The 26,638-nt window shown below is 47.4% G+C and overlaps 1 protein-coding gene across 1 annotated transcript in view; it reads left to right on the top strand.

Annotated features, from left to right (window-relative positions):
* LOC121168269 (ADAMTS-like protein 3) overlaps positions 1–21,565 on the top strand; it is a 306,621-nt gene extending 285,056 nt beyond the window's left edge. The window contains exons 25-31 of the mRNA XM_040998189.1: positions 1,469–1,651; positions 4,414–4,530; positions 8,591–8,774; positions 11,706–11,910; positions 14,315–14,406; positions 20,609–20,823; positions 21,459–21,565. Of these exons, the coding sequence (XP_040854123.1) occupies positions 1,469–1,651; positions 4,414–4,530; positions 8,591–8,774; positions 11,706–11,910; positions 14,315–14,406; positions 20,609–20,823; positions 21,459–21,565 (1,103 nt within the window). The remainder of the gene's footprint in view (positions 1–1,468; positions 1,652–4,413; positions 4,531–8,590; positions 8,775–11,705; positions 11,911–14,314; positions 14,407–20,608; positions 20,824–21,458) is intronic.
* The last annotated feature ends 5,073 nt before the right edge of the window (positions 21,566–26,638 follow it).

Raw genomic sequence — 26,638 nt, 5'->3', positions numbered from 1 at the left:
CTGAACAAATCAAAATGAAAATCCAAGTCGTATTGTTGTGTCTTTGGAATAGGATACATTGTTCTTCTAGGAAACCCATTCTCTGGTCCATTCCTTTGACCTTTCAGCAAATACTCATGTTCTAATCTACCCTGATCGATTGGGGAGACATCTATCTCTCCTTAAAATAAAATGAAAGCTTTTTAAAAAAAAAGTGAATTTTGGTCATAGAAGGTAGATATTTGTGTTTTTTAAGATTTATTTAGTTTTATCTGAAAGGTGGATTTTTACAGCGAGAGAAGGTGAGACAAAGAGAAAGATCCTCCATCCACTGGTTCACTCCCCAAATAGCTGCAATGGCTGGAGCTGAGCTGATCTGAAGCAAGAAGCCCAGAGTTTCTTACAGGTCTCCCACGTAGGTGCAGGATCCAAGGCTTTGAGCCATCCTCCACTGCCTTCCCAGACCATATGCAGGGAGCTGGATCAGAAGTGGAGCACCCAGGACTTCAACTGGTGTTGCATCTGGATAATTAGTATCATAGGCCACTGAACCTGCCCCCAGAAAGCAGATATTTTCAAAGTGAGTTGATTAAATATATAAATGGATAGATCAGTGGATGGAGAATGAATGGATCTCTCCTACATATCTGAGGACTGATACAGATCCCAAGAGCTACTTGATGTGAAGATCCCTAAGTCATTCTTGCCACCACTGGGCAATAGGAATATCTGAGATCTTTAGAAAGTTGGGTACAGGAATTTGTACTTTCCTCTTCCCAATGCTTCCACTGGAAAGGATGGTAATTATGTAAGAGAGAAGTTAGGTGTCAAAGCACTGGAAGGTGTGTTGACCTGGGCCAAGGAGGCACAGAGTCAAAACTCCGAGATGATGTAACCAAAATGACATTTAGCCAGCACTCTATATCTCTGCATCTGATGGACCATGAACCCAGACTTGAAATTCCAGTTTTCTCTTTGTGCCTCAAAACTATTGTCATCTGCAGAATCATTGGAGAACAAAATCTGTATCCCCTAATTAGTTTTGGTTCCTCCTGAATGTGGAATTGTCCTTGCCTGTGCCTAACAAATAGCTTCAAGATCTGTATCAATTTCTTTCCCCAGTTCACAGGGGAAATCTCTCTCCATCTGTCCCTGCACCCACTTCAAGCTTCGTTCACTCCTTTTTTCAACTACTATCCTATCTGCCTTCCAACTTCTCTTCCTTCCCAACACAGAGCATTTCCTTTGGCTCCTACTCTGCAACATACAAACACGAACCAGTTATGGACTCGGTAGTTGTAAGCCCTTCAGCACCCTCCCCACCCCTGCCATGGAGGAGCTGTCAGAATAGACACAGCCATTTTCCCCATAAATATGTGATCAAACACATTTGCTGATTGTGGTCAAAATACTCAGTGGGATTGTCGCCTGGTGCTATGGCCCTGTTCTTAAAGGAGTTGCCTATGTCATATTTGTTTTTGTTCCCAAGGTGCCCCCCAGCCTATTATAACTTGGTTGAAGAGAGGAGGATCTCTGAGTGACAATGTTTCCTTGCTTTTCAATGGATCCCTGTTGTTGCAGAACGTTTCCCTTGAAAATGAAGGAACCTACGTCTGCACAGCCACCAATGCTCTTGGACAGGCAATGGCGACGTCTGTGCTCCAGGTGCTGGGTGAGTGTTGGGCTCCTCTCATTCCTGGGTTCCCCCTGGAGTGCATGCTGCTGACCCTGGACTCAGTAGGTGTACCAGATGGATGCTGTGTGGTGTCAGCCCCTGCTGCCAGTGCCCGCAAGACTGTAACACTAACACCCTGTCTTCTTCTTTTAGAAGGCAATGCGACTCCTCTACTCAAGAGCATGCTCTGGGGTGGAAACATTTCTGTCTATAGTTGAGTTCTTTCATGTCCTGCCTCCACGACCGCTTAATGACTGACCCTTGTTCTTAAGCTGGCCCTAAACTTTCTCTCTTGTAGTTTTCTCTATGATGATATATATCTCCACACACACACACACACACACACACACACACACACCCCTCTTTGAAGTGTCTAGGTATTCTACTCTCCCAGAAAGATTAAATTCACAAGGCTGAACTTGAAGTTTCTAGAGTTTTCAAACTCAATAAATAACCCTCCTCTTTTACCCCAGAGTTTGGAACCAGCTGTGAGTCCCACACCAGAAGTTTCTCAGGTAGATATCAGAAGTCCTTTCTTACTTTCCCTTCAAAATCCCAGCACCAAACAGAAGGCCAGGTGTCAAAGTCAGTACTTCATGAATGAATGAATCATGGCATCACTAGAAACCATTGCTGGACTTGAAAGAGCATGCTCCATGGTTTTCTGGGATGGCAGTTAGAGGAGCCCAGAGACATAAAGAGAAGGGGGTAGTTAGAATAGGTTTCATGCTTAAAGTGCTTTGGTGTGCATTAGTTCCTTTGATGTTTGATGTAGTACAGTGCCGTAAGCAGTAATTCTTAGCCTCATGCATTTATAAAGAGACCTGAGGCTGATAGATAAAACTGGAGCCCACATGTGCAGTCACCCTTCAGTGTTCTTCGTATGGGCTCTCAGGACTCATCAGACAGCTTCCGTGTGGCTCTTCCCCAAGAGCCTCCTTGATTGTCTCAGATACTGGAACTGGGGTGGCCGAGCACTGTGTTTAGCAGGTTAAGTTGCCGCTTCTGGTGCCCACATCCCATCCTGGAGTGCCAGTTAGAGTCCTGGCTGATTTATTTTTGATCCAGTTTTTTGATAAGCAGCAGTTGATGGATCAAGAATTTGGGGCCCTGTCAGCTGTGGGGGAGCTCAGATGGAGTTTCATGCTCCTGGCTTTTGGCCTAACCCAGCTCCAGCCATTGCAGCTATAGTGGATAAGAGGTCTCTGTCTCTCCCTGTCTCACTGACACTCTGGCAATGAGTGTGTATGAAGGGTTCAGGCCTGGGGCTGTGCAGTCAGCATGGTTCCACTGCTCACTGGCTGTGTGACTGGGGGTCAGGCTCAGTTTCCTCACCTGTAAGGTGAGGCAATGACATACCTGCATCACTGGACTTGATGACATACCTGCATCACTGGACTTGATGGGATGGAGCATGGAAGCTTGGTCACATGGCACAGCTGTGTTCTCACTCAGTGTTCACTATGTCACCCTTGACATCTGCCCTCCTAACTAGTCCACCATCAAGATGTGTCCATTATGTGCCCTGAACATCAAATCAAGAGAGAGAAAGAGAAATTTCCTGTCCACTGGTTCACTCCCCAAATGGCCATAATGACTAGGACTGGGCCAGGTCCAAGTTAGGTGCTTTATCCAATGTCCTATGTGAGTGGCAGGAGCTCAGGTACTCGGGCTGTCTTCTAGTACTTAACCAGATATATTATCAGAGAACTGGACTGGAAGCAGAACAACCAGGATACGAATCAGCATCTGTATGGGATGCCTACATTGCAGACTGCGGCTTCAACCGCTACAGTGCAATGCTGGCTCCAGCAAATACATCTTTAAAACAAACAAACAAATAAAAATGCAGTGAAAGAATTTCAATAGATTATCCTAACTGAATCTTCCATAACATCTCTGTGCTCTCTGAGGACTCCCAACCAGATTCCATGTAGGAACCCTGCCCATTTCATGTCTGAATCTCCATTCTACCTTGAACACACTTCATGTAGAAGTGCCCCAAAGCCAAGCAGCCTGGAGCTTTGGCACTTGGCTGAGACAGCCACAGCTTTCCTCCTCCACCATTCTGTTTCAGGCCCAAGTTTCATGGCATTCTGGGAGTGTGCTGACTCAGCAGATGAGCCCCTGTGGCACATGCCCATTCTGCTCTGAAGGAGGGTGCAGGCTCCCTCCAACCAGCTTGCTTCCTCCAGACCCTTTGGGGATGTTGGTGAATCAATCAGGCCATGCACCCTGGAAACATGCAGGGGTACCACCTGCTTTCACAGTGAAAACTCTTATAACATCTCCTACATCTGCACTTACCTTCCAGCCCTGTATGAACCTGAGCAACCAGAAGCACATTATCCTGTTAGAAAAGCCTATATCCTACTAACTATCTGTGATAACACCCAATCTGGGACAAGAATTAGATCATTTGGTTGCCAGTGTCATGGCTCAGTGGTTTAAGTAGGATGACTCCAACATCCCACCTGGCCGTTTCTCTTCCAGTCCAGCTCCTTGTTCACATATCTGGGAAGGCAATGGAGAATGGCCCATATGGAAGAGCAGGAGAGGGTTCCTGGCTTCACCCTGACCCAGCTCTGGCTACTACAAACATTTGAGATGGCAAATCTCTGCATGTCTGTCTCTGCCTGTTTCTCTCTCTTCCTCCCCACTTCCATCACTCTGCCTTTCAACTAAATACCTCTTTCAAAAAAGAAAGACCAGGATAATTTCTAATTGGTAAAAAGGTTTTTCATTTTTTCTCCCTCTAGAACGAAGATGGCCAGGCAGTAATACAGTATTTCCTAAGGGACATAAAAAGCATATTCTGCAGGAACGCCAGCCTGGAGCCAACAGTACTGACCCAACAGGAGAACATCCATCTCGAGGTCTGAAATATTTTTGCTTTCATGTTATTTTCTGTGTGTGAGGCTGGTGTGAAGAAAGGATTCAGTGTAAAGCTTTCCAGGGTCTTCCTTTTGCAATCTGTGCAATTCTGCTAGGCATTTGACCAGTTTTGTTTTGTTTTGTTTTGTTTTCTTACTCCTCAGTCGTTGCTGGTTCAGCCAATCCCTTCCGTAACGATACTGTTTTATTTAAGAAAAATCTCTTCCTGTAGAAGCTTATTTATTAATTTAACATAGTCATTGAGTGACATCCAGGGCCTGCCCTACCCTGGTGTTGAGCAAGCAGTGTTTACGGAGTTGGCATTCCAGTTAGGGGAGCACACAAAGGAGAAATGACACTTACAGAATAGTGCTGAAATACTCATCAACAATTCATCCCACGCCACTTGTGACAGCATCATCTAAGGGTGTTTCTATGACACGTTTTCCTCTTCTTAGATGTACAACTACCAATGTTGCACGTATAGGTATCCATTCATTCATTAGCCACTAAAAGCAGGCCCACTACTTACTCTTCCCGAGGCTGCAAATATGGAGATGACTAAGTTCCTGGAGAAGCTCGCAGTCTGTAGGAGGAGGCAAATAGAGACACAACTATTTTGAAGCAGAGTGGGGAGACTGAAGCACAATGACGGAGCTATCTCTTTCTGAGAAAATCAGATAAGTTATCACATAAATTATGTGATGAAATAAGGACACTTCTAGTCAAATATACCAGGATGTACAAAGGCATGGAGAAGTTGCATATGACATGGGCCAAGAATATCAGTAGAACGCCCCTCAATCAATTCATGGGAATGCTTGCATACTCAGGAGGCCAGCGCTGCTGGTGAAAGCAAAGCCTTTGGAAGAGTCAAACACTTGGTTTATTGCAGCTTCCTACACTGTTGCATCACACACACACACACACACACACACACACACACACACACACACACACGGCAGGCTGAGGACTCTAGAGCCACACTGTCCACTAGCGAAGGTACTTTGAAGGCATCAAGGAAATGGAAGTTGAAACCACAACAAGATACAAATCATTATCCAGTTGAGTTGCTTAAAACGTGAAGAGACTTGACAGTAGCTGAAACTCTTCGGCATTGCTCAGAGTGTGCAATGCTTAAAAAAAAAAAACACACTTTCAAAAATTGGCACTTTCTAATAAAGCTATGCATAACCTACCTTGACCCAGCAATTCTGCTCATGGATTTTTGCCCAAGAGAAATGAGAACACGTTCACACAAAGCTCTGTGCGAGGATGCTCAGCCTCATTCCCCATAACCCTCAACAGGAGAATGCATTGTGAAGCTGTAATAGTTCTATCCAACTGTGCATCTTTCATCCATAAAAGAGAATGAACTTCTGATATGCAGACTGACTTGGGGGAACCTCAAAAACACAATGCTAAACAAAGGAAACCAGACACCAAGAGTACATGTTGCATGAAGTTCAAGAATAGATTAATATGCACGGAAAAGGGCCCGGTGCCATGGCCTAGCGGCTAAAGTCCTATCCTTGAGCATACAGGGATCCCATATGGTCACCGGTTCTAATCCTGGCAGCACCGCTTCCCATCCAGCTCCCTGCTTGTGGCCTGGGAAAGCAGTCGAGGATGGCCCAAAGCCTTGGGACCCTGCACCCGCGTGGGTGACCCGGAAGAGCTCCGGGCTCCCGGCTTCAGATTGGGTCAGTACCAGCTGCTGCAGTCACTTGGGGTGTGAATCATCGGACAGAAGATCTTTCTCTCTGTCTCTCCTTCTCTTTGTACATCTGACTTTGCAATAAAAATAAATAAATCTTTTTAAAAATATGCACTGAAAGGAACGAGCAAATAATTGTGTGAGAATGGAAAGGAATTGATTGGAAAGAGGAAAATTTTGGAAATGATGAAAATATCTACCTTGCTTTGGATTACAGTTGACTATGTACAGTACTGCAGTCTGAGACCTGAACATTTTATCTGTTGTATGTGATTTGTATCTCAATAAAAAGGATCTTTTTAAAGATTACGTTTATCTGAAAGTCCAAGTTGCAGAGAGAGGGAGAGAGCAAGATCTTTCATCTACTAGTTCACTTCCAGATGGCCACAGTGGCCAGTGGCCGAGCCAGGAGCTTCTTCCAGGTCTCTCAGGTGGGTGTAGGAGCCCTAGCGCTTGGGCCATGTTCTGCTGCTTTCCCAGACCTTTGCAGAGAGCTGGAACTAGAGCTGGTGACCATGTGGGAGGCCAGCATCTTTACCTACAAAGTCACAATGTTGGATCCAAAAAGACATCTTTTAAAGTAAATACATGTGGGCCCGGCGTGGTGGCGCAGTGGTTAAGGTCCTCGCTTTGCATCTCTCGGGATCCCATATGGGCGCCAATTCTAATCCCAGCAGCCCTGCTTCCCTTCCAGCTCCCTGCCTGTGGCCCGGGAAAGCAGTTGAGGACAGCCCAAAGCTTTGGGAACCTGCACCCAAGTGGGAGACCCGGAAGAGGCTCCTGGCTTCAGATCGGCATAGCATTGGCCGTTGCGCTCACTTGGGGAGTGAATCATCGGATGGAAGATCTTCCTCTCTGCCTTTCCTCCTCTTTGTATATCCGCCTTTCCAATAAAAATAAAATAAATCTTTAAAGTAAATACATGTGTACCCTGCCTTGAACTGTCAAGATGTCTGTAAAATGTGAAATAGTAAAGATTTGCAGACACCTCCAAGTGCCAATCCATCTCACCTGGGGCCAGTTACCAAAGCCGTCCCATTTCTACCTCTGCAAAGAAATACAAAAATATCTACTTGAGAAGATGACCACAAGAATTAAAAGAAACATTGATTGTAAAATAGCTAACTCAGCACTTATCTCTATCAACTCTGCTATTTTTTTTTAAAGATTTATTTTTATTATTTTTACATTGGAAAGGCAGATATAGAGAGGAGAGACAGAGAGGAAGATCTTCCGTCCAATGATTCACTCCCCAAGTGAGCACAACGGCCGATACTATGCCGATCCAAAGCCAGGAGCCTCTTCCGGGTCTCCCACGCAGGTGCAGGGTCCCAAAGCTTTGGGCCGTCCTCAACTGCTTTCCCGGGCCACAGGCAGGGAGCTGGAAGGGAAGCAAGGCTGCCGGGATTAGAACCGGCGCCCATATGGGATCCCAAGCGTGCAAGGCGAGGACCTTAACCACTTGCGCCACCACGCCGGGCCCCAACTCTGCTATTTTTAAAAAATCTTTTTTAAGTAAACTTATCCTGAGGCCCCAACTAAAAATGTATTTCTCAGTTCTGCTTTGCAAGTGATCCTGTGTGCAATTCAAGACAGAGATGAAAAATCAGAAAGAAAAAAACTGGAGAACAGTCAGGGCAGGCCTGTGGACACAGCTGGCAGCGATGCACTGCGTGTCATGATTACAGGAAAATCCAGCACTTTCTCTGATCATACGCAAGACTGTCATCAGGGTGTCCTCCCCTCATCTCTTATCAAGCATCAACAGGGAAAGAGGGAGCTACAGACAATAGGGACTGAAATTTCTTAAAGTGATGATAACCAGAGGTGGCTAGATTTGAGTTTTCTAAAGAAACTCCCATTTTTTGCTTTCCAGAAGTTTCTATGGGAAAAAAAAAATGCAGTTTGAGGACTCATCTGAAGTTGAGGTTAAGAATTAATGGGAAGATGGAGTCCAAGTGTATTTGTAACCATGTTGCTTTATCTCTTTGTCCCTCCTGTTAAGCCTGCCTTCACTTCCCTGCCTGGCTCCAGCACACCCTGGAGAAGGCAGCCCATCTCTTCCCACTGGCTCTGTCCAATGAGGCAGGCTGCAGCTTGGAGTGTGTCCCAACTGGCTTGCTCTAGCCCCTCTCTCAAGTTGTGGGGCAAGAACTCTATTTGGCTGCCATTCCCACCAGTTGCTGCAGTAAGTTAGTTGAGGCGGAGGTAAAATTGAAAGGGCCCCTTTGCGCTGTGCCAGCCCGGCGAGTATCCGGAAAACGAATTTAATGGTCTTCATTCCAGAGTGGGTCACCTCCAGCTCCTTTCTGGCGATTGTTAACATTTCATTTCCTTTTCCACAGAGCCTTTTTGGGAGCCTAGTAACTGGTCACCTTGTTCTGCCACCTGTGGCCACTTGGGTTTCCGCATTCAGAGACTTCGGTGTGTGCTGGCCAGTGGGCAGGAAGTAAGCGAGGCCCGTTGTGGTCATCTCCGTAAGCCACGGGCCGGGTTCCAGCCATGTAATATCCGGGACTGCCCAGCGAGGTACGTGAGATTGTTCCTCCTGCCCCATGAGGACCGTGTTTTTGATTGTTTTCAAAGGGGCAGGTTCTGGACCGCATACCTCCAACCGACTAGGCTCAGCCAGCACAGCATTCTGCTAAGCTTTAGCTAGTCTTTCCACCTGCCTATGAGGCAGAGGCTGCTATTGGACCAGTTCATGATGAGAAGTCTGCCACAGTCACGTGATCACAAGGGTCACAGTTTCGACGGAGAGGATCTGATTTCAGAGCCTTTGCTGCTCACTGTAAGCCAAGTCTGCTGCCTCCTGCGCTCACAGTATGTCCTCCCCTGAAGCTCGCGGGCAGGTGGATTTCAACGGTTTACCTAGTGGGGTGATGTGGTACGCCAGGGTCACCTGCCCTGGAGGTGAAACCATCAGTAACCTTTCTACTTAATAACTGAAAACAAGTCCAACCTCAAACTTATGAGCTCCACCAACTTGGGCCCATTTCCAGAATTCCAGAGCTCAGGAAAGCGGACACATGGATTCCTGTCTTCCTCTCACTTTTGTCCACTCTGGTCAGTTCCTTCTGTTCCTGCTGGAGTGCAGGCCATGCGGTCTATCTCCTGCCACCCATCTCCCTGCCTAGAGCACTTGGTCCTCTCCCCAACAGTAGACAGTATCAAAATGAACTCGCCGTTAAGCTCCTCTGCTTAAAATCCTTTGATGATTTCCATTGTTCTGCCTGCTCACGCTGGGGCTGGTTCTGTCTCACACACCTTTTCGTCCCCAGTGTACTAAGCGGTGCCTAGCATGGAGCAGGCATTTGATGACTGCTGGCTGATGACGTGAAGGAGCCCTGGCCTGGGCTGCCTTGCCTATTGTTTATTCCTCCCACCTTGTTGTCTGATTTCCATTCAGGTCTGTCCTGTTTTTGTCCCTTAGGTATGTTGTTCTCTTTCCTGCCGACAATGTTCCCATTCATCTAAAGTGACCTAAATACATTTTTCAGGAAAACCCACTCCTGATCCTAGCCCTCCAAAGAGAAGAGCTCTGCTGATACTTTTTTTTTTAAATTTCCTATTGTCCTACCTCTCTGTTACCATTCTCTGCATTGCTGTCCCGATAGACTAAATTGCAAGAGAGCAAATCCATGGCCATTTTTGTTTTTGCTCAGGGATTGATTTTCGAAACATTTAGCACCATGTCTGCCTGTGTCTCTGGAAGCATTTGTGAAGTGAAGTAAGGCATGGATAGTAGAGGCTCTGGCAGAGAAACCATCAAGTGATACTAAAAAACCCACATTAAAATGTTTAGCCAATAAAAAGGTATTTAGTCCGAATAAATCTCCAAGGCAGAGGCTGTGATCAGCCCCATTGTACAGACGAGAAAATACAAGGTTCCTTAATGGACAGCTTAATGCCCTTGTGTAAATACCCCCAGTAGACCCAACAGCCTGTGCCTGGGAGGAGAATAGCAGGAGGGCCAGGGTCACACAGGAAACCCAAGAGCTGCCAAAGGACATGTTCTGAAAAGGGCTGTTAGCGCCACAGTCACCCAGATGGACAGACCTCTCCCAGGACCCCTTGTCATTCTTATCTGGACGAGCTCCTGCTGGCAGTCACCCCTTGGAAAGTTACACTTAGGTGGGAAGATGACCTGAGAGGCCTGCTTCCTGTCAGTTCCTGATTTTCACCAGGAGGAGAGCATCTGCCTTGGGGAACCCATCCACACCTTTGTTGGTTCACTGTCCTCGAAGCCTTTGCCCATCCTAGAACAAACGGAGCCAGGCACTTCCAGGCCTAAAAGAGACCACGGGAACATGTAACTCAGGAGCCCCCAGCCACAACAGTGCTTAGCAATTCTGTGCCATGGCCCCCCTCTGGGAGCCTTAGGGAAGCCTGTGGCTGCCGTCTCAGGACAAGGTTTCTGCATTATTTAAAATAAAATACACTTCCTTACAGATAAATCAGTTCTATTGAAAGGCAGTTACTGAAATACCTTAAAATGTTTACTTCCTTAATAATGCCTAATTGTATTTTCATTTTGAAAGATTTCATATTCTATGCCTAGTATATTAATATAATGAAAAATTCGTACATATGAATGTTGCATAATAGAATAAATAATATGTTATTTAATACAGCATGGAAGTGAATAAATATTCAATATAAGTAATACCTGCCACCATTGTCCTGTGATGCAGAAATAGCTATGATCTCCAGCGACAACAAAATCACAGGTATTAGCCAATATTGCTGTAGTGTGCAGCCTATGTTTTTATAATGTAAAAGAAACACCGGATTTCAGATACAGCTCAATGACGCCTAAGTCATTTTCCCTTTCAAGAACATGGTCCTGTTAAATAACCACGAGCCTCGGGTTAGAAAGCGCTGCCCCCTAGGACGCCAGGGGCAGCCTAACCAGCTGCAGTGCAAGAAGGACTGACTCCATGCTCAGTTTGCCATCATTACTGAATCACAGAGTTTAAGGACAGGTGACTCAGTCTTCAACCTCACCTCTGTCCATTACATAATCACAACTGAGTTCTTCACCGCCATGGGCATCCCTTTTCTTCCCCACAGCAGGGTCAGTGACATGAGAAGTGTGCAAGATCACGTGGCAGATACATGTTCTAATGACTTTTTCCCCTGGGTTTCACAGTTCCCACCCAATGTTGCACTGGGTCTGCCCCCTAGGCTGTACAACTGACAGCTCTTGGTAAACCTGAAGCAACTCCCTCTTGTCACTCCCACATGGGTTGTCTCCATTGGGTGCCTCTGCTGCTGCCCCAAATGGAAGAAAATTGAGTCAGGATAGGAGTGACCTGTGCTGCTGCCCATTATCATCGGCACCTGTGGGAAACAGCCCTCATACAGCCTTGGAACAGGACCAGCTTTCGCCTCCTACAAGCACATCTGCAAAGTCTGGCCTACCAGTCCTTACTAAGCTCCTGTAGTTTTTGCTCCTAGGTGGTTCACAAGTGCGTGGTCAGAGTGCTCTGTGTCTTGTGGCGAGGGATTCCAGAGTCGACAAGTGACGTGCAAGCGGACGAGAGCCAATGGAACCGCACAGGTGGTGTCTCTGAGGGCGTGCGCCTCTAAAGACCAACCTCTGGGAAGGAAGCCATGTTCCGGCCACCCGTGTGGTCAGTGGGTCGTCGAGCCAGGGAGCCAGGTAAGGCTACCAAGTCTGCCAGTGATAAGCATCCCTCCACTTCCAGTCAGTTATGTATATATACATTTCTAACTTGGAAGAAGACATCTGATGAAGCTTTAAAATGAATCTGACCTCCAGATTTGCACCTGGAAATCATAGCACCTCTGTCTTCTGGGACCAAAACCCACCAAGCTTGCATCCTCTGAGTATAGTGGACCAACAACAATTCTGAGATACGCCGGGGCAGGGTAGGAGGAGGGCAGCCCTAAGTAAGGGTGCGTGTAGGGGAAGGAACACACTGGGAATGTTGGCACGGATGTCTCAGAACCCGTGTCCCACAAGCCACCTGTGATAAGAGCATAATAAAACTGCTCAGGAAAATTATATGAATAGGTAGGAGCCCCCCAAGGAAAAAAAACACATTATGGAAACACATAAAGCAAAAGCTAGATAAAAGGCCAAATATATTCTTTCAGGGAATTCTCTGGACCATGGACGTGTTGACTAAATCCGTTAACTAAATTCGTGTTGCACTTCCAATTAAATCAGAGTAAAACGTTTTTTGTAGAAATAAAGATAATCCTTAAATTCATATGGGAGAATCAATAAGGATAGCTGAGTTTCAGAAAAAGAAATTATTGGAGATGTAGAAGCACTTCTTCGTCCTATGTAAACCATGGTGGAAAGGAGGGAGGGTAAAACAGTGTCCATGATTGGTGTAGGAATGGATGGGATTGTGGAGCAATCCACAACACAGAAACAGACCCATGTTAAAGTGGACTTTCTGGCAGTTGCTCATAGGAGAAAGAATGGTTTTTGGGAAATAAACCAAAGCCAGGACAAGACACTAACTCATATCCACCAGCATGGTATCATTCAAAAAAGAGTAGCAGGTGTAGGTGAGGATGTAAAGAAATCGGAACCATTCTGTCCCACTGGTGGGATGTCAAATGGTACAGGGTCTGGGGAAAACAGCCTGGTAACCCCTCAGCAGTTCAGTGTGGAGCTCTGACGTGACCCAGCAGTTCCATTGCCGAGGAATAGAATCTATACAAAAATATGTCTGTGAACTGTTCCTAGCAGAATTATGTTTCATAACCCCCCAAAAGTAGGAACAACCTGAATAATAAGAATCCACAATAACCGGGAAGAGGAAATAGTGGGATTGGGAAGCAGAATGCTGTTCAGCTTTTAAAAGGAAGGGCTACAGATACATGCTGCAACATGGAGATGTTAGCAAGACCACATCCTGCACCCTTGAGTGCAAGTGCCCAGACCAGGTCAATCTGTGGAGACTAGAATTAGAACATGGTTTTCTGGGGCTCAGAGGACAGGTGATGGGAGGAACTGGGGGTGAATTCCACAGGATCCGGGGGCTTCTTTGGTAAGTAGTGATGATATTCTCCAATAGAGGGTGATAAAAGTTATATAACTCTAAAAACCCATGAGTCTGTATAGGGTCAGTGATGAATGACATGGTATGTAAATAATGTCCACAGCGTTCGTCCAAAGCTACAAAGGCAGTGGGAGCGGAATTAGCCAGGAGAAGAAAAAAGAAGTGAAATCTGAATGCAAGCTCCCAACAATCAGCAAAATAAATTCTGACTTGGCTGAAGAGCTAAATGTGAAAGTAATTCAACACAAATGGAATTACCTAGATGGGAACAATCTTCTCAAACATAAAACAAAGCATCAGGAAGAATTCATAAGCATTAATATTACATAAAAATTTAAGAATTGCACATCAGAAAATACTTATTTTTTTTTCCCCCGTGAGGGAGCCACCTGCAGCATAGAAGCCTTCATTTTTGCTCAGAGCTGAGAAATCCGAACTGGACAGCTATTTAGACTTTGTTTTTCAAAGATTTATTTAATTGTAAGACAGAAAGAAAGAGATCTTTCACCTACTGGTTCACTCCCCAAATGGCTGCAACAGCCAGAGCTGGGCCAGGCAGAAGCCAGGATCCAGGAGCTTCAGCTGGGAATTACTTGGGCCATCCTCAGCTGCTCTCCTAGGATTGTTATCAGGAAGCTGGATGGGAAGTGGAACAGCTGGGACTTGAACCAGCACCCATATGGGCTGTAGGCGACAGCATAACCCTCCGTGTCACAGCGCCAGCTCCGACTTGGGGTCTTAAGGATAGTCACTTCCACCCTTCAGCCCAGTCATTTCAGTACCACCTCGCCCCAGTGGTGGTCTGATCTTCAGAGGGGGGACTGCAGTGGGCAGCCAGGATGCCTGGGTATTTTCCTGCCTCTGAAGGAGGAGTGTCTGGTGGGCAGAGCCATGCTCTGTCCCTGCTGATACCCCTGGGACACACGATCCTCTTGTGAGGGGTCTTTGTCCCTTTGGTACACCATCCCGGTCCACACCACCTGCCTGGGCTCATGGGATTCATGCTGCATTGTGCTCTCCTTGCAGTGTCCTGGACGTTGCCTGGGCCGTGCCGTGCAGACGCCCCCCGCTTGTCAGCACCACAATGGCTCTGACTCCAGCTGTGAGGACATTCAGAGGTACCGGCTTTGTGACCCTAGGACACTATGCAGTCTCTCTTGCCTCATTCGGTGGCCAACACTGCCCAAAAGTGGAATTAATGCTGGTTTCTACCGCTGTCCCGTATTGATCAAGCATTCCTATTATTCTGTGATTTCTTTAGTGCCACCTCAATAGTATTATAGCAAAATATTAATAGGAGCATGCCATCCTCGACTATAGCAAAATGTTACTGACTACAAGGACACCTCAGTGCATTTTTAAAAAATGGAATTAAAACATAAGGTTATTTCAGTCTGGAAATTTTCTGAAACCCAAGCAGAGAAAGAGACTTCCACAAACGGTCATTCTGAGGAAACTGCGAGGGTTTCAAAATGCTTGCACCAAAACAAACTTATCTCTTAACTCCATGTTTCCACAAACCTTCTACAGCATCCTTGTATGTAATGGTGGAAACAGAAAATGCCCTGTAGTGGGGGGAGATGTAGCATTGAAAGTGGACAGATCATCTTGGTACACAAAGGTGGTGACACCGACGTCATATCTCACTTAGATTCACAGCTTCGATCCTGCTAATGTCTCCCAGAAACTACTCAATACCTCTGTTTGGAAATTGTTCTGATTAAGACATTGGCACAGTGGTGTACCAGCGAATGTATACCTTCTGAAGAGGCATAAACAAGGCAGTAGCTAGCTGGCTTTTCTGCAGAATAAAAAGACCGGGCTGCGGCTCTGTCATCCCAGAAGCAGAACGCAGCAGGACAGCCCGGGAGGGGCACCAGTCAGGGGCTCTGGAGTCCCAGGACTCTCTTAGTGTGTGACCCTGGGGCTCCCTAACTCTCTGAATTTGCAGATCAGACGGGGGTCTTCTCTCCTGGGTTGGAAATCCTGAACATGCATGCCTGAAGCAGCCCAGGTCGTAGGAAACAAACAGTGTCTGGCTATTTCTTCCTCAGTCAGGTGAATTCTGCCTGGTCACTCCACAGCAGGTCCTGCCGGAGAACTTTGGCCACTGGCTCAGTGACCGTTCAGAGAACTTGCACAAAGGTTGGCACGGGACTCTGGATTCTAAGGAACATGAGCACTGCCTGCCTCCCTTGGATGGAAAGTGTTTCAAACAGCCAGCCTGGTTCTTTTTTTTTTTTTTTTTTTTTTTTAAGATTTACTTGTTTATTGGAAAGGCAGATTTACAGAGAGAAGGAGAGACAGAAAGAGAGCTCTTCCATTTGCTGATTCACTCCCCAAGGGTCCACAACGGCTGGAGCTGAGCCACTCCGAAGCCAGGAGCCAGGATGGGAAGTGGATACGAACCGTTGCCATATGAGATCCTGGTGCTTGCAAGATGAGGACTTTATCCACTAGGCTACCATGCTGGCCGCTAGCCTTGTTCTTAACAGATGACCCCGTGTCCTCTCTTGCTGAAGGCAGAGACCACACACAGGTTGATCTGCACCTGCCCAAGTGGTTTACTTTGCAGTCACCAAGGTTTTTTTTGTTGTTGTTGTTAAGATTTATTTATTTTTATTGAAAAGGCAGATCACATTTACAGAAAGAAGGAAAGACAGAGAAAGTTTCCATCTGCTGGTTCACTCCCCAGATGGTCGCAATGACCAGAACTGAGCTTATCCAAAGCCAGGAGCCTGGAGCTTCTCCCAGGTCTCCCACGTAGGTGCAGGGTCCCAAGGCTTTGGGCCGTCCTCCACTGCTTTCCCAGGCCACAAGCAGGGAGCTGGATGGGAAGTGGAGCAGCTGGGACACAAACTGGTGTCCATATGGGATCCCAGCATCATTGGGCCATTGTGCCAGGCATAGTCACCAAGTACCTCCGTGGATCGAACACTTTAACCATGCAAGCTACCTCCTTTTTCATCAACATCATGTACAAGAGGGCTTTACAATGTTCAGAGCTCTGCATGGATTCCATCTTTTTGCCCTAAAATAAACTCACCTTTTATTTACATTTTCCATGAGCTTTTGCAAGTGGCCTTGTAGTTTTGCAATCTTTTGAACATTTTCCCAGCATGATAGATAAAAATTCTATTCCGTTACAATTTGTATTTTTGGATTGCTTTTCATGTTTTCTTTTTTGTTGTGGTGGTTGCTTGATATTTGGTTGTTGTTTTTGGTTGGGTTTTTTTTTCTCATTGTTGTTGTTTTTTTTCTTGAACTTGTTGACTTTCTGTCCATTTCTACCACCGTTGACCTTGACCAAGCCCCCATTGTCTTTGACCAGGTTCACTGGCACAGCCATCTAACCAACCTCCACCCATGTCCTTCCCAGCCCAGTCTCCACTTTTAGCAAGTTCAAAGTAGATAAAGCAGCCACCTCCATGTGTTCCCCTCCTGCGGTAAAAATCACGTCAGGGGCTTTACTCGTAGCAAGAAAATTAAATCCTTAGTGCAGCTTCTGGAAGAGCCCACCCCAAGGCCTGCTTACCTTCCCCGCCTCATCCAAGACCTTGCTCCTTCCGGCCTGGTGCTGCAGCCACGCTCTCCTACCGCTCCTGGGGTGTGCCTCACCCTGGCTCACCCACGACCACCAAGACCAACGGCAGGAGGTACAGATGACAGGCGTGGAAGGACGCATCACGAGGTTCAGGAACCTGATTACATGGGGGTTTTGACAATGAGATGGGGAAAGCATCTGAAAGGGTCCACCTAATGTTTACATAATGGAGAATTCTGGAGCTGAGGAGTGTAGACATTGAGGGCCAGATATCCTGCATCTCCTATTTCTGTCCCCTCCAGGACTGGCTGTTTCATTTTTTTGTACCAGGGCTTTGCTTTCCCATTATTATTTTCCCTCAGGTATTAGAGTGACAGAAGGTGAGAGAGAGAGATTCCATGTACTGGTTCATTCTTGAAATGGCTGCAAGGGCAGGGTCCAGGCCAGGCCAAAGCTGGGAACCAGGACCTGCATCCAGCTCTCCGGTGTGTGCTTGGGCCATCATCCAGTGCTCTTCCAGGCGCATTAGCAGGAAGCTGATTAAGAAGCAGGGCAGGTGGACTCAAACCCATGCTCACCGGCAGCAGCTTAGCCCTCTGGGCTCGTCCCCACTTCAGGTCTCTTTGGCAGTTTTTAGTCCTTTTGCCTCACAAATTTCTTCTGCTGAGTTAGTGTGCTGTGGCCTTGCCCAAGGCAGGTCAGGCCCTAGGGCATCCTGTTGGCATGAGTGCCAAGGGCACAAGAGGCAGGCCGGAGGACAGGGCTCCAGGAAGTGGCAGTGTTTCTGTTATCGTTGTGTTTGGTTTTTCCATTGGGAAGGCAGCTTTACAGAAAGAAGGAGAGGCAAAGATTTTTCATCCGCTGCTTCACTCCTGAGTGAAGGCCTGAGGACGCAACTTCCCAAAGGGATGGTTCCTAGCTACAGCTCTGAGCCAGAACCACCTGAGAAATGTCTGTGAAATAGACTCCCGGGGGTCCAGTGTGAAGGCTCAGTGCTCTTACCTTCCAAGCGCCTGGATCCCATATGGACACCAGTTCATGTTCCGGTTGTTCCACTTCCCATCCAGCTCCCTGCTTGTGGACTGGGAAAGTAGCAGAGGACGGCCCAAAGCCTTGGGACCCTGCACCCACATGGGAGACCTGGGAGAAGCTCCAGGCTCCCAGCTCAGATGGGCTCAGATCTAGCCATAGCACACCACTTGATGAGTGAACCAGCAGAAGGAAGATCTTTCTATCTCCTTTTTCTCTTAATTAAAAAAAAAAAATAGACTCTTGGGCCTCACCATAATGAACCAGAAAGTTGGGGGGACAGTCCTGCAAATTGTGTCCTTTTTTTTGCATTCTTTTATATTTTATTTTTTATCTTAAAGGCAGAGTGACAGAGAAAGAGAGAGACAAATTCAGAAGGGACCCTTCCATCCACTGGTCACTTTACAGATGGCTGCGACAGCCGGAGCTGGGCCCGACCAAAGCCAGGAGCCAGGAGCTCCATTCCAGTCTCCCACACAGGCAGCAGGAGCCCAGACATTCGGGCTGTCATCTGCTGCTTTCCCAGGCGTGTGAGCTTAGTGCAACACGTGGTGGTGGCAGCGGGGAGAGGGGTGCCCAGTGTTCAGAGCAGTTTACACGCCAGCTGGGATGCCTGCAGTCCGTGTCACCGGTGTGTGGATTCGAGTCCTGCCTCTGTCCCCGATTCCAGCTTCCTGCTCATGCGTTTCCTGGGAGATAGCAGATAACGGGTCGGTAGCTAGTGCCTTCCCACATTCATGGGAGACCCGGATCAAATTCCGGCTCTGGGACATTTGGGGAGTAAACCAGTGGATTGACCTCTGTCTCTGTCTCTCTCTCTCAAATAACTTACAAAAAAAAAAAAAAAAGCTAAACTAAGTATGCTCTGCAGTCGTACCCAAGGCAGCTGTACCCACACGGCTCAGGCGTTCTTGGTGTGACTCATCTTGTCTCGGCCGGAGCATGCTCTTTGCTAAGGAGCTTTGCATTTCTTTTTCTGTTTCTTTATGTCCTCCGTGGTCAGGCTCTGCTGCAGCCCTGATAGCCGCTGTGCCAGCCCATCCCCCTGTGCGTCCTCCCGTGTGGTTGGGAGTACCGCAGTTCCTCCCGACTTTCCCACTGGGCCTGGCTTTGGTAATCGGGGTCCTTTGGACAATGTGCACGGAGGAGATGAGGGATCTGTGAAGCAGGCAAGGACACTGGACATGCGCACGTGACGATCAGGTCTTGTTTTAGACGTGTTACTTCTCTGCACGTTCAGGGAATATGCATTCAACCTGCTTCAGCAGAAAGGGGGATGTCAGGATAGAGGGACAGCTGGGAGTGTTCACTGCTGCCAACTCGGGCTGTTCCCCCCGGGGGAGGCAGAAGCAGTTAACCGGCTGCCCTTTCCCCTCCAACCTTAGCAGGGCTTTGAGTGGGACAGTAGTAAACCCTTTGGTGGAGTCTCCCCCTACTGGCTAACACAAGTATTGCCTCCAATACTTCAGGCTACCCCAGGGCTCTTCATTTCACTATATCCCCACTGGAACCACTCTCCCTACCTTACAGACATGTATGCCCTGATAAAGACAAATTAATATGAACAAGTGTAGAAGACCAAGACATGGAAAGTCATTGGATGTCTGGGTTTTTTAAAATTATTAATATTTTATTTTAAATCTCTTGACCCATGTGGCAGAACGTGGATATCACTGCTCCAGGATTCAAGTTTACACGTCTTGGCCCAGCAGCTTTCGAGTCCTTAAACGAGCTCAGGTCCGGGGAGAGAGATCCTCAGATGGGACAGACACATCTTCCAGGAGTCTCCTCGTAGGAACCAAGGACAGAGGCATTCTGTCTTCGGGGCAAAACTTCTTTGTCCAACGACAAAGGAGACGAAGATGGCATTCCATGTCAGAGAGGGATTCCTCTTTCCAAGTGGCCCTGGGTAGTTGGTGATGGCTGCAGTGTAATTGTAGGGGCCCCTCACTCACCTGACCCAAGCGTTCACATACAGGGTCATGTTCACACTCGGGGTGTGCTTCCAGCACTTATAAAGAGGAAGTTTAAAACTGATAGCATGCTCAGCCCAACAGGATAACACATTTTAAAAAGGTCTGTTCAGGGTAGAGAGGGCACACGCATCCACTGTTTTATTCACACCTAAGGCTGTGCCAGGCTCAAGCCAGGAGCCAGGAACTCAATCCAGGTCTCCCATATGGGAGGCAGAAAGGCAACCGCTAGATCCATCCCTGCCTCCCCAGGTGGAGAGGATCATTCCAGATGGAGTAACAGAGGCTGAACAACATACGGCACTTGCATGGGAGACCCAGAAGAAGCTCCCAGCTCCTGGCTTCCGATCGGCTCAGCTCCAGCCTTTGGGGCTACTTGGGGCGTGAACCGGTGGATGGAAGATCTTTCCTCTCTGTCTCTCCTTCTCTCTGCAGATCTGACTTTCCGATAAAATTCAATCTTTGGGAACAAAGATTTAGAAGATAGATAGATAGATAGATAGATAGGTAGATAGATAGATAGATAGATAGATAGGTAGATAAAATAGATCTTCCCCTCCCTCCTTCATCTCTTGGATGACTTTTAGAATCTTCCTAATGGATTTGGTTGGAGACTGGAGCCTGTTCTCTTGTCTGATTGGCTCTGTCCGCTTTGCTTAGCCAGCCACGGACAGTGCTGAATCATGGCGCTCTAGGTCAAACTCTTGGTCCCAACAGGGAGTGGCGGGCTCCATATGTCATGCTTTTTTTTTTTTTTTCTCTGTTTCATTTCAGACCCACCCTCAGGAAGAACTGCTCGGCTGGGAACTGCGACGTGTGTTGGCGCCCCGGCCCTTGGAGGGCCTGCACGGTGGCCTGCGGCCGGGGCGTCCAGTCTCGGCGGGTGGATTGCATCCACACGAGGAGCTGCAAGCCGGTGGCCGAGAGGCTTTGCCTGCAGAAGCGGAAGCCGACTTCCTGGCGACACTGCCTGGGGCCTTCCTGTGATGGTAGGTATCACTCTTCCATGTCTCTGCAACCCCCCGGAGAGTTTGCCCAGAGGAACCCTTTAGGCTGCCTGCTGTGTTGGCACTGCAAGGAATGTGCATGGCAGCATGAGGGTTAGCACCCTTGGGTGGGCGCATCTTCCACTGAACGTGCAGCTGGATTAGCAGGATGAGCAGGCTGGGACCTTCTGCACACACTTTCCTTCTGCCTGGCTGTCTGCTGTGACACGGGCCTGTGCATGGACTCGGGTGGGGCTGCAACTGTCCTGGGATCAGACCTAAGGAGAAGGTCAGAGCTTTTCCTAACTTTTCCCAGGGGCCTGTAAAACCCTACAAAAGCTAAACACAGCACCCTGGAGTGCTAAGCTAAGCAGCATGAACCAGAGGGAGCCCTGTGCACCACCACCCCTGCCCCAGAGAGCTGAAATCAATGATATGGCCCAGCTGAGAAGTGAACCCCCATGTTCTGGCAACTGTGGTCCAAAAGCCAGGAGCCCTAACCTGGTCCTGGGCTCCTTCTCCTTGCTGCTTGACCTCCATGCATGGCTCTTCATATAAACCCAATGTCATTTGTTTGTTTTCTTCCGTCAGGTCTCTAATGAGTCACGGGCTGTGGATTCATGTTGTTTTCTTTGCAGGAGCCTGTGTGGACACAACTCACTACTGTATGTTTGTGAAGCAACTTAACTTGTGTCCGCTAGAGCTCTACAGACGGAGGTGCTGCCAGGCCTGTCAAGAGGGGTAAGCCTCTAGGAGGGTCACGATGCTGCTGTGAAAAGAGGACTCTTAAGGTACTTTCCCCTCCCCATGTTGCTGGTGCAGAAAAAAAAAAATGTGTATGTCCTGAAAAACTGTAGCTTCCATGGTCAAAGAGAGTGAAGACACCACTGTTAGCCTTGCGTGAAGTGACATTGTTGGTTAACTGAAAAAAAATGTAAATGGTGTATCCCATAGCAAACACGTCTGTCTAATCCAAACCACCGAGGTCCCAGGCGCACCCTCCACCTGCTGCTTCTTTTCTGTGATTCCTCGACTCGCATAGAGCAGACCATCCAGGAGGACGTGGGAAGCCTTTCTCTCACGTTGCAGGGTTTCAGCAGGTGCGCAAGGCATCGCCCGTTGAGAAGCTCCGATCAGCAGATCCTGAGGCGTCAGCGCTTAGTGGTGTTTTCATAGATCCTTCGGTTTCATCTGTGCAAAAGACACAGTGTCTCGGGGCAGGCTGTTCTCGCCAACCGATGCGAAGGGTTCTGGTGGAAGGCATCCTGACCTTGCTTGGCCTTGTCGACCTTGACCTTGGAGGACTCTTGGAAGGAAACAGACAGTGAATACCGTTGTCATTGGCCGTGACCAAACCAGACACCCTGGAAGTCAGCAGAGGGAACATCACCTTGGCTGCTGATGTTCACCCCAAGTGTTTCCACACCTCAGTGTTAAGGGCCGTGAAGAAGACTTTTTTTACACATTCTCCTTTTGCACACAGCCAGAACAGCAAAGCCCTATTATACCTGATGTATGCATCAGATCGTATTCCTGAAGAATTTATTTTTGAAAATGTGTAAGAAAGTAATCTAAAGTAAAAAATTTGACAGGTAAAAGGAAACACTGATGGTAAATAACTTTTAATTTGGGCTCATGTCTTCAGTGAACCCAAAAGGGAGTTAGGGCTTGGCAAGAAGTTTCCCTTAGGGTTAGGGTCTAGAGTTAAGATTTAAGGACAAGGGTTAAGGTTAGTTTTAATTTTAGGATTAGAGCTAGGATTGGGTTAGGTGAGAAAAATGCAGTTGGTATGTTGGAGTTACGGTAGAGTTGGCTTGAGGGTTTAGGCAGGGCCAGGTCAGGTCATCGTAGGGTTGGGTTTAGATAGAGTTCAAGGTTGATTTCATGACCATGGCAGGATGCAGGGGTTAGGGTCAGAGTAAATACAACTGCTGAAGTGGCATTCCAGCCGCCGTTGAATTGGAAGTCCTAATGCAGATATGGCCATTGGATCCCTCCCTGTTGTAATGCCAATTACAGTTGTAGATGGCACAGGACCCTTCCCCCCAACTCCCCTGCCCAACCACTGATGGGACTTTATTCAGCATCCCAGCTGCCCACGCACCTGCTGCTGCCTGTAGTCCATTGGCAACACAGTTACCTGAATTAGGTGCGCTGGACCTGGTCCATGGTTAATAGTAAGCGAACGGGATGTCATGGCTTTGGGTATATCAGTAGACAGGCTTGCTGGATCTCTCCGCCTTGTCCTAAACACCAGGTCTCTTTTATTCTGACTTCAGCCTTACGGACACTGGGGTGAGCACTACTGTATGGGGAGGGTGTGGTGATCAGGAATGGACAGGGGACATGAAGAGCAGGCACCAGCCCATGAGTTGCTAGTCACCAATCACAGCGATTGTTGGAGGTTATTAAATTAAGAGATCATTGTAAGATACTCTCTGTATATATTTATGATATGACTTAAAAGGTGCAATATTTTATTTTGTACAGTATGTAATAAAGACATGGGACATATATTTTTCTTATTAACAGAATTTCTTCTTGAACTGCTTCACCTTTGTATTTAAAGTTTAAGATTTCCCATTTGCTATTGTACTTTTGTTATCACTCCAATGACATTCCTGTGTACTGTATGTTACTACTGTGTTTTTACCATGAGAGGTAACGTTTCAGTTTCATGAACCTTAACTAATCCACAAATAAACGTACCTTGATGATTTTGTGGCATCTTTATGAGTGTGAGTGGCTTGTTTGTGTGACATTGTCTGTGGCCTGGAGCATGGTCACCCTTGCTGTCTCCTTGTTAGCCCTAATGAGCTTACTGCCCTGGACTGTCTTTAGAGGGGGGCTTTCCAGACTGGCAGCAGATCGCAGGGCTTCACCCTCGTTCCCGCAGCTCAGCCGCTGACATCCTGTACATCATCTTTAGAAGAATGTCTACAGCTTCAGAAACGGAAAGAAGTGGCAGACAGCCTAATCCGGTCCGTGGAAGTGGCTGGCCAGAAGTACTAACCCATGTTTTTTTTAATTGTTGTTTTAGTTACATATTTACCAAAAGATATGGGTGGAAGGTATAGATTTTTCCATATACCCTGTACACACACAATCTACGCACACACACACACACACCTCCCCCATGGTCACAGTCACCATCAGAGTGAGGCGTATGTTAGAACTTACAAACCTGTATTGACACATCATAATAACACAAAAAGCAGAGTCATTATACATTTGGTGAGTTTGGACAAAAAAAATAAGCAATGTAGTGCCATGTACAGTAGCTTCACTGCAGTACAAATTCTCCTTGTGAGGCAAGGGCTATGGAGCAGCAGATGAAGCCTCAACTCCCTGTTGCAGCGCCAGTTCAAGTCTCAGCTCCTCTGCTTTTGATCCACTGTCCTGCTGGTGCACCTGAGAACACAGTGGATGAAGGCCCAAATACTTGGGTTTCTGCTGCTCCTGTAGGAGATGGAGATGGTGTTCCATACTCTTGACTTTAGTATGACCTTGCTGCTGTTGAAATCATATGGGGAGTAGATCAGTAGATGGAAAACATTCTCTCTCTCTCTCTCTCTCTCTCTCTCTCTCTCTCTCTCCCAGTCTCTTTCAAACCTCCTGTTTGCTCATCCTTCCCCTGTCAAACCCTGCCAACCACTGAACTTTGTCTCCACAGTTTTGCCTTTCCAAGATGTCATAGAATTGGAAACACCCCGTACCCAGGCTTTTTAAATTGGTTCCGTCTACTTACTAACACATGTTTAACTTTTCCTTATGCCTCTTTGTGGTCTGATGGCTGATTGACTTGTAATACGAAATCGTTTTTCATTGTCGGGCCGTGCTGTTGATTATCCTCTCGTCTAGCCGCAATCATCTGGGTGGCTTCCAAGTTTTAGTAATTAGGAATGCGGTTTGGCATGGGCTTCTTCAGGGAAGTGTCAAGGAATGTGATTGCTTCGTTGTGTGGTATTTCAATTTGCATTTACCCAGTGAAATATGTTGTGGAGAATCTCTTCATATGCTTGTATTGTTTCTATGGCACTTGTTTAGCAGCTGTTAAAATGTTTGGCCCATTTTTAAAATTGTATTGCTTTTCTGATTGTTAAGCCTTTAAGAATTCTTTGTTATTTTGGATAACGGTCTCTTTTTTTTTTTAATTTATTTATTTTTACTGGAAAGTCAGTTTTTTCAGAGAGAAGGAGAGACAGAGAGAAAGATCTTCCATCTGCTGGTTCTCTCCTCATTTGGCCACCCGTGGCTGGAGCTGAGCCAATCCAAAGCCAGGAGCCAGGAGTCAGGAGCTTCTGGATCTCCCACGCGGGTGCAGGGTCTCCAGGCTTTGGGCCATCCTCCACTGCTTTCCCAGGACACAAGCAGGGAGCTGGATGGGAAGTAGAGCAGCCAGGACATGAACCAGCTCCCATATGGGATCCTGGTACATGCAACATAAGGACTTTAGCCACTAAGCCATCATGCTGAGCCTCTGGTTAACATTGGAAGGTGATCCAACTCCCAAAGACCCTGCACCCAAGTAGGAGACCTGGAAGAAACACCTGGGTTCTGGCTTCCAATTAGCCCAGCTCTGGCCACTGCGGCCATTTGGGAACTAAACTAGCAGACGGAAGATCTCTTTCTCTGCAAACCTAGCTTTCCAATAAGAATAAATAAATCTTTAAAGTTAAAAAAGAAAAAGTGCTTCCTTGGACTTTTTCCAGAAGATGTGTATTTCAGATATTGATCTGTTGAGCCACTTTGCCTTTAACACCAGTTGGATGGTTTTGTGTACTCTCCTCTCCTTGTATTGTCTTCCAGGGTAAATGATGGCAGCAATGAAGCAGTGGGGGGCGGTGGTGGACTTGGCCAGGTTGGCTTCCTCTCAGTCACGTCGTTAGGAAATAACACCACAAACCCAAGCACCAGATACAGTGAGTCACACAGGACATCTTTGTTTCAGTGGGAGAGGTGGCCATGGGGAAGTGAGAGAAAGCAGGGCAGAGGAAGATGGCCATGGGAAAGGAGAGAAAACAGAAGAGAGAGAGAGGGAGAGAGGTTTCTTGCTATAGTAACAAGGGGGGCTCCAAGAGAGAAAGAGAGAGAGAGAGCAGAACAGAGAGTGGGGAGAAGTGAGGACTGGGAGAGCAGAGAGGGAGACAGAGACAGACAGAGAAAGAAAGAAAGGGAGTGTTTTTCAGCATGGGGCAGGTACTGGGAGTACAGGGTTGTGGAGATTGGTAGGCGGGGTCCGGGGATGCAGGCTGCAAGGGATTGGTGGATAGGGCTGTCAGGGAACAAAATAAGGTGTGGAGCTAAAGAGTCAGAAACCAAAACTGCATGTCTAAAATGGTGGTGGCGGGACCGGGGGTGGGGGGCCTCACAATCTTCAGAGCGGATGTTGAGCCACTCCTCACACATATGTGTAGGTCCTAAGAGTCAGTGCAGACATGCACAGGTATTCATGCCTGCCAAAGACAGGGAGAACTCAGGTTCAGGAAGGGAGTCACAATGGAGCGGGAACTGGGTCCACCGTGGCAGGTGCTGCCCCTGGGTCCACCGTGGCAGGGAGGGTGGTTGTAAGGAAGGATGGAGAGGTGGTTCCAAGTCCACAAAGGGGAGCACTCCTGCATCCAAGGGAGTGCCAACCACCTGTCCCAGATGTGCAGGGCACTGCCTGGGCTAAGGTGATGGGAAAGCGTTCATGAGACTACAGTCTTTTGCTAGGGTGATGGAATGTCTTGGTGGATCTATGAATGGGGGTGAGGGGACCATTGTCCCCCTGGAGCAGTATGGATTCCTATAGTGTCTCCTTTCTGAAGACAGCATC

The sequence above is a fragment of the Ochotona curzoniae genome, unplaced genomic scaffold (genome assembly GCF_017591425.1).
Source record: "Ochotona curzoniae isolate NIBS_2020 unplaced genomic scaffold, NIBS_Ocur_1.0 patch82, whole genome shotgun sequence".
NCBI classification, from domain to species: Eukaryota; Metazoa; Chordata; class Mammalia; order Lagomorpha; family Ochotonidae; genus Ochotona; species Ochotona curzoniae.
This window is presented reverse-complemented; position numbering and strand designations above follow the sequence as displayed.